Source organism: Lissotriton vulgaris, chromosome 3_2, assembly GCF_964263255.1.
Source record: "Lissotriton vulgaris chromosome 3_2, aLisVul1.2, whole genome shotgun sequence".
NCBI lineage: Eukaryota > Metazoa > Chordata > Amphibia > Caudata > Salamandridae > Lissotriton > Lissotriton vulgaris.
In genome coordinates, this window is record NC_141690.1 from 228,387,079 (window position 1) to 228,402,327 (window position 15,249).

Genomic DNA, 15,249 nt, shown 5'->3' on the forward strand with positions numbered 1-15,249 from the left:
TGTTCTTTGGCAGCAGTCAGCGATATAGCGCTATGATACCCAGGAGATCAGGGAGTAAGAGTAGCGACCGCTTCTGCACGGGTCAGGACGGGCATGAGCATGACCTTTAGCTATTAGTCTGCACCTGTGATATAGCCGACTTTGATGATTGATTGTTTAAGTTTTAGGATGCATAATAATAGGTAATATCCATTTTTAAGCTAACTTTTAAGTGCACTGGTCAGCAATTATCCATTAGAACTACTCCTTTTCGCGGCCAAATGACAAACGTGTAATTTGTTATTTAAAGTAATTTGTCTTTTTTAGTTGAGGTTTTCATAAATAAATGACTCAACGTGTATTTTGTTTATTTTGTATATGGATTTTGTTTCAGTTAGTCTAAAATTATGGTGAAGCTTTAGTGATAAAGAACAATCTAGAGTGCACCGTTAAGTCATTGCGTTTGTGACTTTCTAATGTATTTATTTATTTTCCTTTCTGCTGTATAGGTCAAGAGGGTGAGTTGTCAGGGACCCTTTCACTTGTTCTAACACAGTGCTGTAAACGGATAAAAGACACAGTACAAAAATTGGCCTCCGATCACAAAGACATTCACAGCAGTGTGTCTCGGGTTGGGAAAGCCATTGATAAGGTATGTATAATGTTTTTGCATTTATTTCACTCATTCTGACTTTGGAAATGTTTGCCCATTACCTGCGAAAGTGGTATTTGCTATTGCCCCACTGCTCTATGAAGCAGAAGGGAATGAAGAAATTTCGAGGTGTAATGTACAATGTTTGTTGAAAATGAAATTGAGAGTGAGGTTACTCTAAGAGAAATACTGGTTTTGCTGCATGAATAATTTTCTGGATTGACATGCTGTGCATTATTCTGCTATCCAGTGGTTGGGTTCGGAATTGTCTTTCTTTTTTGTTTTATTCCCCCTCTCAAATATGGGGGAAAAACTTTGCCTTCCAAAGCAAAGAGAGATACTCTAAATTTTTGGACGAAATCCCCCCCACAAAAATCAGAAATCAAGACATTTGAGAGAAAAAAACACTAAGAAAACCCCGAAGCGACCTCTGGACACCCTTCCCAGTCGGAGCAGCGATGCAGATGGATCGAAAGAGGGCAAGGTAGGGACCATGGAAAACACTCCTTTCATTTTTTGCCCAAATTGCTACCACAAGTTTGCACAACAATATTCACAAGATGTTTGTAACCTCTGCCTTCCCAGCGATTATAAGGATACGGACTGCAAGGCCAATGCGGCGTCGAAGACTCTCAAGGCATGTCGGAAGCAGAGGTAGGACCATTATGCAGCCGTGCTCCAAAGCCAGAAACAGCCATCCCTGAGGGACTTGGGCCTCTCAAGTGAAGAGGACAACCAGGGAGTGGCTGCAGAATCGTCACACTGTGGGTCAGACGTAGAGATCCTCAAAGAGGACACAGAGAGGAGGTCTGCCATCAAGAAGATGGCAAAGGGCACATAGAAGAAGCCTGACAAAGTAAAAAACCAAGAGGCCACAAAGGGAAAAAACCATACCCTTGAAGGCAGAATCCACCTCATCCAACAAGAGGTTCTCCTCTGCCTTGGATGTCGAAAGGGCCCTCGAATTAAGAAAATAAAAAAGATACCTGGAAGCAGAAAGGCAGTACTTCAACAAAAGGAGTTCGAGGTGCTGAAGGAATCCAGAATTCTGGTTGAACCTTCCACGGCTGAAGACGCCGAAGAAGAGGAGGATATCCTCGAAGCTCTGGCAATCCCCGAACCTCACAAAGAGGTCGTCTAAGAGGAAATTGACGCTGCAGAAGAGGAGGAAGCCTTAGGAACTTTCGCAGCAGAATGGAATGAGCTCGTCATAAAGTCCAGAAGAAGATGTCTGTAGTTATCCCTCGAAGGATTTGCCACCAGACGATATAGTTTTCTACAATAGCCTCATCAAGAGAGCAGTTGATACCTTTGAGGTCCCCATAGAGTAGAAGAAAGGAGACTCTTGCTTACTCCTAGAAACATTAACACGGAGGTCTCCAACCTTTTCTGTAGTTAGAGCTACTTCTGATCAGTGAAAATCGTTGTGAGCTACTTGAGGCCAAGCAACTTAGGCAATGATCAAATTTTATTTTAACAATGTGCTTTGTATCTAGTGTGTTTTTGCTGATGATGTTTTAAGAATCATCCCTGTTGTCAGCACATCATAAAGTCTTGATAATAAGGCTTTTACTGCATGTCATTCATGTCAAATGCCCAGCACATGACACCATTTTTATTTCACAGGTGCTGAAAGTTGGGCTGCTGCTACAGTACAGAAAGTGCACAGACTGAGTGTTATGATGGAAAATATACTCAAGTAGATATTTTCTTGTAGATAAGGTTGTTTATTTAAGAACAGGTGAGCGCCAAGGAAATGGGTATAAACGGTCTCTAGTCATTTAACGAATGCCCACACATCTAGAATACCAGAAAGACCTACTAACATTCTACTAGCTCGAGCTACAAAGAGATATAAAGCTCGAGCTACTTAAAGGTAAAGGCACAAGCATACAACACTACACATCCCCTCCTGTTAATATAAAGAAGAAAAATAAAAATAAATAATAATTCAAAAGAAACAACTATATACAACAAGCTCTTATGAAGGATAAAACAAAACAAAGTAAATCACAGTGACCTAAAATTACATTACAAATCCTTTTAACCAACCCGGTAAAACTCTTGTTCTTTTGTCAGGCAACCTGTTGGCATTACCAATATGGATGTCACTGTCATTATCAACATGGATGTCACCGTCATCTTCAACCTGGATGTCATTATTAGCCTCATTACACAGAGACCTTCCCCCCTCATTACACAAAGAAGAACTAGCTTCCAAATGAGAAGAAACAAACTGCTTACTCCTTGCCCCCTCACTACAGTCTCCAGCCAACTCAGACTGTACTTGACTATTCTCAAAATGGTCTTCAATCCACCCATAATTGTCTGAGGATGTAGAAGGTAGTTCACAACAAACATCCTGAATAGGATTCATAGCCACACTTTTGAGATTCCACACCTTACCATCTTCAAGTCTAACTGCATTATTCAAGACTTCTACCACCTTGGCAGGTGGTCCAAAACAGCTTTCTCCCTTATTCACTTTAATAGGCTTCCCAATCCTTACTAAATCTCCAACCTTAACATGTACATCTTTAGTATTATGACGCCTATCATAATACTCCTTACTTTTTGCATGAGTGACATCCAAACTCCTCTTTACTTCAACAGGAGACCAATTGATTACCTTGCCAGTACTCAACCAACCTGGATTGAACTTAGCCCTCGGTGACCTACCTCACATCATAATGAAAGGAGACAAACCAGTATTGACTTGAGCAGTAATTCTGTAAGACCAAACAGCTTTCTGTACTTGTATCTTCCATTCCAAACCCTTGTTAATCGATGCTTGAATAACACCTTTAATCACTCTATTAAATCTTTCAACGGTGCAGTTGCCACTTGGGTTGTACAACGCTGTGGTCTTATGCTTGATCCCACATTTGTCAAAATACTCCGTTGCCATCTTAGACATGAACTGAACACCATTGTCTGATAAAACACAAACTGGTAAACCTTCCATGATGAAAATCTTGTCCAAAAATGCGATCACCGTTTGCGAATCAATCTTTTCTACAAATTTAACAACTGCTCGTCGCCAATTGTTATGATGGAAGATATACTCAAGTAGTTATTTTCTTGTAGATAAAGTTGTTTATTCAAGAACAGGTGAGCGCCAAGGAAATAGGTATAAACGGTCTCTAGTCATTTAACAAATGCCCACACATCTAGAATACCAGAAAGACCTACTAACATTCTACTAGCTCGAGCTCCAAAGAGATATAAAGCTCGTGCTACTTAAAGGTAAAGGCACAAGCATTCGACACTACACTGAGATTATTCTCATTATCAATTTAAAGTTCTAGTGATGGGACATAAACCAGATTTGACGGGAGCAATACGTTTCCAATTGAGCTTTAAACTGTACTTCAAGCAGGCTCCTAATCTGAAAGTTTACAACAACTTTTCAGAAAACATGAAGGATAACATTTCTAACTGCAGACAGTTTAAAATAAAAAAGAGCAACAAAATATCAGTACTCGAGTGTGGACCATTACTGAAATAACAAGGCCTAAACACTTTCGTTCACAAAGCCTTATCATTTACTTTGCTTGGCGCGCTGTTTCCTTCGGTCGAGGTCACTCTGATTTTTACCCCGCTTAAATCTATGCTCCATACATCTGCATCAATAAGGCCGTTAGTCAGACTCCACACCCTTTCTTTTCCATCCAGAATGTACACAATGGCCTGACATCGCTGCTTTTCAGTTGCGCACCACAGAGAGCACCACTTATTTCATGGCAATTAAAAATTAGGAAAATCTTAGAAAACACATCTCCTGGAGTTTTCTAGGAAGTATTAAGTGATAAGCAGAGTTCAGACCACTATGGTATGCTTTTGAAGGCTGCCATAGTGGTTTCATTACATGCGTTTGGGTTGTCAACAACCCCCACCAAGAAAAAAGAAGTTCCAAGGAACAGAACTCTTGCAATTAAGACAGGAAATAAAGGAACTCCTATAAAAACAAGCAATAGAGATGATAACAAGGAGCGAACACAACAAAAACTACTCCCCTTACTTCTTGGTTCCAAAGCAAGATCTCACGCCAAGACCCATCATAGATCTCAGATTCATAAACAAAGTCATTCACACACATCATTTCAAAATGTGAACACTATAAGATAAAATCCCACAGCTACAGAAAGGGGATTTTATGTCAACAATTGATTTAAACAACGCCTGTCTGCACACCCACATGAACGAAGCACACAAGGAATACCTATGGTTCTTCCACAATGACACTCGCTATTAATTCAAGGTCCTGATCTTCGGGATAAAACCGGCACCAAGAGTCTTCACAAAGTGCCTAGCAGAAGTAGCAGCAGTATCTAAGAAGGAGAGGAATCCACTTCTATCCCTACCTAGACAACTGGCTGGTGAAGGCAAACTCAGAGCAAGTATGTTACACCCACACACGTTCACCAGGTGATCACAAAACTGCAAAAATTGGGTTTTTCAATAAACCTCAAGAAGTCATCAACAAAGCCAGAACAAGAAAATAACTTCCTAGGAGCAAGCATAAACTCACAGGTTACACAGGCATACCCAACCCAGAATAGAATACAAGCTATCAGACCACAGACATGCCTCTACCACAAAGATCAGTCTCAGACAGTGAGGACTGTCATGAAACTCATGGGCATGATAGCATCATGCATTCCCCTCATCGCCCATGCAAGCCTCCACATGCCACCTCTACAGGAGTGGCTAAGCAACAGTTGGTAACAAACCACAGGGAGTTGGAAGGATCTAGTGGTTGTAACAGAAAGGGTTCAAACGGAGATACAATGGTGGGCATTGAAGAACAGAACACTATGCAAACCTTTCAAATCAGCAACTCCCTTAGTGACCATCGCAACAGATGCATCCCACAAGGGTTGGGGAGCACATTAAGGAAACCTGAGGGTACGGGTTCAATGGAATGACATGGACTCCATAAAGCACATCAACTTCCTAGAGATGGAAAACAAAAAAATGCAGATTCTTCGCCTCCAGGTTTCAACACCACATATCAAAAGGGAATGCCTGGTATCTAAACTTGTCAGGGACATTTGCAAGCGCTTTTCCTCTACTACAAACGGTGCAGGGGAAAGACAGACAACCAGGAACAATTCTAGTTCTCATAGCCTCTCAATGGGCAAGACAATCCTGGTACTTCAGCCTACTCAAACAGTCCAGGGGACAAATGATAAAGGCAGACCAGGACCATCTCATAATGCAAAGGGGTCAGATGTTTCACTCAGAAACAATGACACAAAGCTTGGCCCCTGAATACATGGAGTTCAGGCCTTTTAACTTACTGCAAAGAACAATGGAAATCCTAAAAGAGGCAAGAAAACAAACCACAAGACAATGCTACGCAGCGAAGTGGAAACGATAAACCATGTGGTGTACAGAAATCAATACACTAAATTCGATTTTCACACAGGAAACAGTGCTCCTGTATCTTACACTGTTCCATGACAGTAACATCAGCTACTCCAGCCTCAAGGTGCACCTGGCAGTAATTGTAGCCTACACCAATCAATCAATCAATCAATCAATCATCGCATTTATATAGCGCACTACTTACCCAGTGGGTCTCAAGGCGCTGGGGGAGGGGGATCTGCTACTGCTCGAACAGCCAGGTCTTGAGTTGCTTCCTGAAGGCGAGGTGGTCCTGGGTCAGGCGGAGGTGGGTGGGGAGGTGGGTTCCATGTCTTGGCGGCGAGGTAGGAGAAGGACCGTCCCCCTGTGGTGGCTCTATGGATGCGGGGGACGGCGGCGAGGGCGTGGCTGGTCGATCGAAGCTGGCGTTTGGGAGCGTAGAAGTTGAGGCGGCTGTTGAGGTATCCTGGGCCTTGGCTTTGTAGGGCTTTGTGTGCGTGGGTGAGGAGACGGAAGGTGATTCTCTTGTTGACCGGGAGCCAGTGCAGGTCTCTCAGGTGTCCGGAGATGTGGCTGCGCCGGGGGATGTCCAGGATGAGTCGTGCTGAGGCGTTCTGGATCCGCTGGAGTCTCTTCTGGAGTTTGGCGGTGGTTCCGGCGTAGAGGGTGTTGCCGTAGTCCAGACGGCTGGTGACGAGGGCCTGGGTGACCGTCTTCCTGGTCTCGGTGGGGATCCACCGGAAGATCTTACGTAGCATGCGCAGGATGTTGAAGCACGACGAGGAGACGGCGTTGACTTGTCTGGTCATGGAGAGGGAGGAGTCCAGGATGAAGCCCAGGTTGCGTGCGTGGTCTGTTGGTTTGGGTGCGCTGCCTAGGGCGGGGGGCCACCAGGAGTCGTCCCAAGCGGCGGGTGAGGATCCCAGGATGAGGACTTCAGTCTTATCTGAGTTTAGTTTCAGGCGGCTGTTCTTCATCCATTCGGCTACCTCTTTCATCCCTTCGTGAAGGTTGGCTCTGGCGGTGGCGGGGTCGTTGGTAAGGGAGAGGATCAGCTGGGTGTCGTCGGCGTAGGAGATGATGTTGAGGTTGTGCTGGCGTGCGATGTCTGCGAGGGGGCTCATGTAGATGTTGAAGAGGGTTGGACTGAGCGAGGAGCCTTGAGGGACGCCGCAGATGACTTCGGTGGCTTCAGATCTGAACGGAGGGAGGCGGACTCTCTGTGTCCTTCCGGCGAGGAAGGAGATGATCCACTCCAGTGCCTTCTCCTGGACTCCGACGTTGCTGAGGCGTTGTGCTAGGGTACGATGGCAGACGGTGTTGAAGGCTGCGGAGAGGTCGAGGAGGATGAGGGCCGCTGTTTCTCCATTGTCGAGCAGCGCTCGGATGTCATCGGTGACTGCGATCAGGGCGGTCTCGGTGCTGTGGTTGGCCCGGAAGCCAGACTGCGAGGGATCCGTTCGTCTCGAGGAAGGCGGCCAGTTGCTTGTTGACGGTCTTCTCGATGACTTTTGCAGGAAACGGGAGCAGCGAGATGGGGCGGTAGTTTTTGAGGTCGGTGGGGTCAGCCGAGGACTTCTTGAGTAGAGCGCTGAGTATGGCGTGCTTCCAGCTCTCCGGGAAGGAAGCGGTGTCGAAGGATGTGTTGATGATGTCCCGCAGGTGGGGTGCGATGACAGCGTCGGCCTTGTTGAAGACGTGGTGAGGGCAGGGGTCGGTCGGAGATCCGGAGTGGATGGAGTTCATCGTGCGGACGGTGTCTTCGGTGCTGATCAGAGTCCAGGCGCGGAGGGTGGTGGTGGGGGGCGGTGGTTCGGTCGCGGTGTTCGTCGGTTGAGTGCTGAAGCTGTTGTGTATGTCCGCGATCTTGTTGTGGAAGTAGGAGGCGAGGGAGTTGCATAGGTCTTGCGAAGGGGTGATGTCGTTGTTTCCGGCGTTGGGGTTGGAGAGCTCTTTGACGATGTTGAAGAGTTCTTTGCTGTTGTGTGCGTTGTTGTCCAGTCGTTCCTTGAATGCAGTTTTCTTGGTGGCGCGGATGAGTTGGTGGTGTTTTCCGGTGGCGAGCTTGAGGGCGGTCAGGGAGGACGCGAGCTGGTCGGCTGTGATCTTGTTCCAGTTCCTGCGTGCAGCCTGTTGCTGGTGGTGGTGGATCGTGGTCCTTGCGAAGCTGAAGTGGACGCAGCTGTGGTCCGTCCAGTGGAGTCCGGTGGCGTGGCTGAAGGCGATGTCCTTGCTGGATGAGAAGACGGGGTCGAGTGTGTGTCCGGCGTAGTGGGTGGGGGTGGTCACCAGTTGCTTGAGTCCCAGGTTGGCGAGGGGGAGATTCATGTAGACGTTTCTTCACAGCACCAGTCATCTAAAGATTCCTGGAAGGGTCCAAGAGGATGGCGCCCCCAAGAAAGGCTCCAGCCTCAATATGGAGCTTAAACACAGTCCTAGCACAACTAATGACAAAACCATTCAAGCCCACACACAAAGCAGAATTCTGATACATCACTATAAAGACTGCCTTCTTAATAGTTATAACATCTCTATGGAGAGTAAGTGAACTACAGGCATTAGCAATTGAGGAACCTTACATGCAAATCCACAAGGACAACGTTCCCCTTAGAACAAATCCTCAATTCCTACCTAAGGTAGTAAGCTAATTCCACATTTATTTATTTATTTATTTATTTTGCCATTTGTAAAGCGCTCTGCAACCCTACGGGCATCCTGGCGCTGGGTACCTAGGCTGAAAAAAATACTGTGCAGCAGATAGGGGACAAGGACTCAAGATCTAAAGATTTGAGTTTTTCGGGAAAAGCCATGTTTTTACCTTTTTTCGAAAGGGCAGTAGATCACTTGTTTTTCTAATGTCAATAGGTAGGCTATTCCATAATTGAGCTGCCGCTTTACTAAAAGCTCTACCGCCAAGGGTTGTTTTTTTAATCCTGGGTACATTAACAAGATTTAAGGAAGAGGATCGAAGAGATCGGGTGGGTTTGTACCAGTTAAGTTTGTTTTGGAGTGGTTGGGGGCCTAGTCCATGCACTGCTCTAAAGACAATGCAAAGGGATTTAAACCAAAAGCATACTGCTAACACTCTTTTTCAAAGACCCACAAACACGACTAGAAAGAAGACCTTCACACCCTGGACGTAAGAAGGGCTTTACTATACTATCTACAGTAGACAAATTCTGTAAAGGCAATTAATTGTTCGTCAAAGTCCAACAAAGGAGCACCTGTGACAAAGGATAAAATTGCACAATGGATTGTAGAGGCAATTCAAGTATGCTATGCCTCAGCTGAAAAGACACTAAACACACCCAAAATCCCACTCAACATGGAAAAAAGAGGTGACCCAGGCCTTTATGGCCCATTTGCCAATTGTCACTATGTGCTGCGGCAACATGGGCATCCACACACCCATTCACTAAACATTACTGCGTAAATATACAGATGACTAAGGAAGCACAAGTGGGACAAAAAGTACTTCAACAACTGTTCCAAAAGTCTTTCTCCTCTTACCACAACCACCCCAAGGAGGGGAAAACTCCTACATAATCTAATGCACAGCATGTGAATCCAGAAAAGGATTCATGCTGCAAAACTAAACGGTTATTTACCAGTAGGAGTAGTTTTGTAACTTGAAGAGTTTTCTGGGTTCACATGTGACCCACCCACCTCCCCTCATGGGAGAAATGTAAACTGGTAGGGAAAGATAATCACGTAAATCAAGAACTAACCTCTAAAGAGAAGAGGATTTAAGATATACCCTAGAAAAAAGGGGAAAAAATCCAAAGATGGCTACCACGCACAGGAACTTCCGGGGCTCCATCTGATGTCACACAAGGGATGGACCTAGCACCAAATAGTGATCGGCTCAGAGAGGAAAAAAGAAAATCATTCGGGACCCCACCACTAAATGGCGGGGTAATGCACAGCATGTGAATCCAGAAAACTCTTCAAGCTGCAAAACTACTACTTAGTAGCCATTATGATTTATAGGGCTGCACTTTAAGCTTTTGGTACCTACATTGAAAGAACATCTTCACCTTAAAATCAAGACAAGAAGTTTAAGGACAGACTTCAAACTAAAGTTAATTTTGTGAGTGTTGAGACTAGCTAGTTCAAGAATCTAGTTGGAGAGCGTAAACTGAGATACGCATGATCATTTTTGAGAAACCGGGTCTTAAATATGGAAACCAGTAGAATGTTATAAAACCTATTTTGCCCATTTCAGATAAATCCAGAAAAGGTATTGCTACAGTGTTCTTTCTGCACTTCTTAAAACTTTATAGTGAGCAATGCAGTAAGCTGTAGTGATTCAGTGCACACAAGATGTTTGCATTAAGAGATCCGTCAGCCAGAAAAATCCTTATACTATAGAAAGACATGGTGTTGGTATTGGAAAGTTTGAAAGAGATGTAGGAAGGTACCTCCTGACTATGGTTGCCCCCAACTTTTTGCCCTGTGTTTTAGCTGGTTTTTGACATAGTCGACCTGGGGCCCTGCCAATCAGGACCCCAGGCCTACTGCTCTCTCTGTAAAATGGATTCCATGTACCCTAGGTGCATTTCCAATTGGTACTGGGCCACCCTATTAGACCCTGTAACTCAGGGCATGGGTGTACCCAGGGCTGCCAGGGGCTGAAGCATGTATTATGCCACCCCTGGCTGGCCTCCTAAATTTGGCACAACTGGCTGCATGACAGCTGGGGCAAAGTCGTGTAATCACCCTTTGCTGTAGGTGTAGTATACCTATACCTAACCCTAAAATGGACACACAGATTCCTATCAGTCACTCCTATGGCAGGCCTTGACAATCCTGAAGGCAGAGTGCTTGGAATCGTGTGAGATGGTGCTCTGGCATGAGCTGAGCCTGTCTGCAGCTTGCGGAACCAAGTCCTAATAGCTGTTCCATGATATCGCATACCATATACTCTTAAGTGCATTATAATCCTCGCGGTTAAATGCTAACTTTGGTACTGCTTTATCAAAACATGTCGAGTAAGGTGTCATACGAATTGGAATACTAACCCCTCGCCAATTCTGGCGACGGGGTTAGCATTCCACCCTTCTAGAGGGACACGACATGTATGTAACTGTGAACCCCGGTTAAAGTTAAACGAAGCCTCAGCTCCACAAAATGGATGCTGCCACCACAGACACGAGTCTGACCCCCTGCAGCTGGGAGTCCTTCCAGCGAGGGGAGCCTGGACAAAGGGTTTCCTGTCAGGGGCGGTGCTAGCACCGTCCCAGACATGGTTTTGTGTATCCTGGGTAGGCAGGGCTTTTCAGGAAGGTGACTGCTGAGTGGCACCCCGGTGCTCACTACGCATAGGCCAGTCTGAACCAGTTCCAGGGGCACACCAGCCCCTGGCCTGGGGAAGTCCGGCAGGGGAGAGGGGTGTAACCACCCCCCTCCTAGTCCCACCCATAGGCAGGACCTAGTCACCGGGTCAGCCCCCTTTTTTAGTATAAAGATGGGAGCGGGCCCCCTGTTCAAATTAGATCATCTTTGGAATCAAGACACGACTTTCTTCGAAAGGACATCAAGATTTCTTCTTCAAGATTCTCCCTTGTGGCTAAGGAGTAGTCACCCTGCATCAAGCGGGCACCATCCTAAGAACACTGTGGTCTGCTGCAAGTCCTTCTTCACGAATCCGACGATCCAGCTCGACGAGATCCGGCTTGCCTGGCACCTCTGACCTCTACTCACCTCCACAGCAAAGCTGAGAACCGTGAGTGCGACGAGACCTCGAGGGACCGACGATCGCCAAGACTGCACGACTTCTTTGTAACAAGCCCACCGAGTCTTCCACTGGTGAGTGCTTTGGGGTCCGAGAAGCCCCAACCCTGAGCAGCTCCAGCACCGAAGATCAGCCCTCCAGCATCTCCACGATCTGCGTGGGGCCCTTCTGCTTTTGCGTGCTCACCGCGCTGTGTGGCTACTAGCCGGCTGGCTTGTGGCCTTCTTCACGACGCCCGACGACATCACTGCTGCTGGTCTGGTTGCTCCAGACTGGCCCTTGCTTCCTTCTTCAAGAGAGGCACCCCGGACCCTCCTGGTCCACTCCAGACGCCATTTTAAGTCCACCGCGTGGGCTTGAATTTGCCAAGGCTTTGTTGCCCAATCCTGGGTCCAGCGACGCCGACAGCTTCATCCATCGTGGGACAGATCGCCCCTCCATCCTGGTCGCCGACAACGCCTCCTGGTCCGTGAGATCTGCGGTCACAGCGTCACCCACTCGCCTTGTCGAGGTGGCTACCATCCGGTGCCCTCCTGGTGCCCACTGACTACTGGCTAGTAGTCTCGAACTTGGTCCCCTCTGCTTTCAGGTGTCATCTTCCATCGATCCAGGCTTGGATCCACCGAACTTTCTTCACTGGTCGCCTGCCAGCAACGTCTTTCTTCCAGGCTCCTGGTCCGTCTACGAGGATTCCCGACGTCTTTTGAGTCCTATGCAGCTGCAGCCCCTGGGCTAGGTAACTTCGGCATTTCGGTGCCCCAGCATAGCCTTACTATCCAAGGGTCAGAATCCACTTTCGTTTTCCTCCTACCAGGTCGGGTTCGCCCGAGAACACTAACTTTGCAATTCCTAGCTACCATAGACTTTGTCCCGCATCTCGCGTGAGAGTGCACACACTGCACCCGAGTCCCCTGGGTCTCCTAGAAGTAATCTAACGATTCTATAGTCCAGTCCTAGCGATTCCAAAGCCTATTAGTACTGTACTTACCTGCTAGTAATTTCGCATTCCACTTTCAGAGTATATGGTTTTCCGTGCCCCTCGGGCATTTGTGTATACTGTGCTAACTTAAGTATTTTCGTAAGAGTTTTGTGTTGTGCTTAGTACCCTGTCCTCATAAAGAGTACAGGGCTGTTGTGATTCTTAATAAATATCTTGTTTATTTTCATAACACTTGTGTGGTGTCCTTTCACTTGGTGTTCAAGGGGTATATGTGTGGTATAACAGCTGGCTTAACACGCCCTCTCGAGTCTTTAGCCTTAGACTGCTCGTATCCACGCTACTAGGATAGCTGGTCTATAAAGTTGACTTACAACCAATCATCAATAAGGGTTGCCGGACTGATACATAGTGTTCACTAGAATAGTGAGCACTGCATATCAGGCCACCTTCTCACATTGGTGAGCAGCGGTTGGGATTTGAGCTTGCTGTTGTTTTACCACACGTATCCTAAGAATATCTTGCTGAAAGATCACATAAGTACTGTTAGTACATATAACTAAGCTTAGAATACTCTGAGTTCTACTGAACCAGCTGTTGCAGCTCCTCAAGGCTTAGCACACCTTGGCTGCAACTCTTAGCAAGGGATCAGTAGGCAAACACATAGTGTAGGTAGGTGCATCACTTACACCACACTAGAATCAGCATGTCAGACAAAGGAGGAAACTCTGAGTCTCCCCTTGTGTCAGTGGACCCTCCACAGGTCACTTCCAAATATGCTGCTCTTAGCTTCCATGAGATGAGACAGGTGTGTACCCTCAGGAAGCTAAAACAGGGGTCTAACCCCACAACTTCCTTTCTGATTGGTCTCTTAGAGACTTATGATGCCAGGAAAGCTGAGAAACTTCATAGCTCTCCTAATCCAGATGGGAATTTGTCCTCCTTACAGGGACCCTTTGATAGCCAGGACCATCCCCTCCAGGAAGCAGATGATGCTGAGGATGAGGATGAGGACCAGTTGTCAGGGGATGAGGCAGATAAGGGACAGGTAGAAGTCAGCAGACTAACCAGGTCCAACTTAAGCAGACATGAGCTTGGTACTAGGGGACCCCTGGGCCCACTCTCAGGTCAGCTTAACATTGGGAATGGACGAGTTAGGTCTCTATCAAGAGGCTCTAACAGATCCCTTCGAACCAATGGCTCTCTCAACTCTTCTCACAGAGGGATGTCTTCCCCTAAGAGGAGAGTGTATGAAGCTGAAGAAAGGGCAGTCAAACTGAGGATTGAGAGGGAAGAACTTGCCCTGGCCAAAGAGAGACTTGCCCTTGCTAGAGAGCAAGAATTATGCGGGCTACAGCCCACTGGTGGCAGCAATAAACCTAGCAATAGGGAAAGGAGTTTTGATACAAAGCACCTGAATAAGATAGTGCCCCCCTTTAAACAAGGGGATGACATCCACAAATGGATAACTGCTTTGGAGAGGGCCTGCACTGTGCAGGGTGTTCCCCAAAGTAAGTGGGCAGCTATCTTGTGGCTCTCCTTTGATGGTAAAGGTAGAGATAAGCTCCTCACTACTAGAGTTGAGGATGCTAACAATTACCAAATCTTGAAAAATACACTAGTTGATGGGTTTGGTTTAACCACTGAACAATACAGGATGCTGTTCAGAGACACCCAGAAAACTCAGTCTCAAGATTGGACTGACTTTGTTGATTGTGCCACTAAGGCTTTTGAAGGCTGGCTACTGGGTAGTAAGGTTACTGATTTTAAAGGATTGTACAATCTAATTATGAGGGAGCAAATCTTAAATAATTGTCAGAACCAGTTATTACACCAGCACCTGGTAGACTCTGATCTGACCTCTCCACAGGAATTGGGTAAGAGGGCAGACAAATGGGTCAGAACCAGGGTCAGGCCTAAAAACCAGGGTGGTGACCAGAAAAAAGAATCAACCAAGCCTCAAGAGAAGGGTGGGGATAAATCCACAGAGAAGACTTCCCAAGGGCCCCAAAACTCCAACAAGGGTGGTGGGTCCCAGAACACTCCTTCTGAACAAAAGAAACCTTATTGCCATACCTGTAAACAGGTGGGCCATTACAAAAGTGATGCCAGTTGCCCTAAAAATGGCAATAAGGGAAATATACCCCCAGGTAATACTCCTAAACCTCCTGTTACCACTAGTGGTAATCCCCCAGGTGGTGGGAGTGCCCCCAAGAATGTGGTGGGCATTACTTTGGGCCATCAGGAGGACTATGGCCTAGCCAGGTTCCCTGACCACACTCTTGTCTGTGAGACTGGCATGGGGTTTGCCAACTTCACTACTGGACCCCACCTTTTGGGGAAGTATAGACAAGAGGTTTTAGTGAATGGTCAGAAAGTTGAGGCATTCAGAGACACAGGGGCCAGCATCACCATGGTGATTGACCATCTGGTCCCCTCTGCTCAACTGACCCCTGGTTTTACTTATCAGGTGACAGACATTCATGGAGTGAAGAGAAGGCATCCCATGGCAGTAGTCAAGCTCGGCTGGGGTAATGTCACAGGGCCCATGAGAGTGGCAGTGACAGATAACCTACC

The 15,249-nt window shown here is 46.7% G+C and overlaps 1 protein-coding gene across 3 annotated transcripts in view; it reads left to right on the top strand.

Moving 5' to 3' along the window:
- Positions 1–15,249, top strand: part of RMND5A (required for meiotic nuclear division 5 homolog A) — a 314,309-nt gene that overhangs the window by 25,390 nt on the left and 273,670 nt on the right. For all 3 annotated transcript variants that reach the window (XR_015309794.1, XM_086964264.1, XM_086964265.1), the window contains exon 2: positions 489–631. Coding sequence is in view for 2 of the 3 variants with exons in the window: in XM_086964264.1 (XP_086820390.1) it covers positions 489–631 (143 nt within the window). In the remaining variant the exon portion in view is untranslated. The remainder of the gene's footprint in view (positions 1–488; positions 632–15,249) is intronic.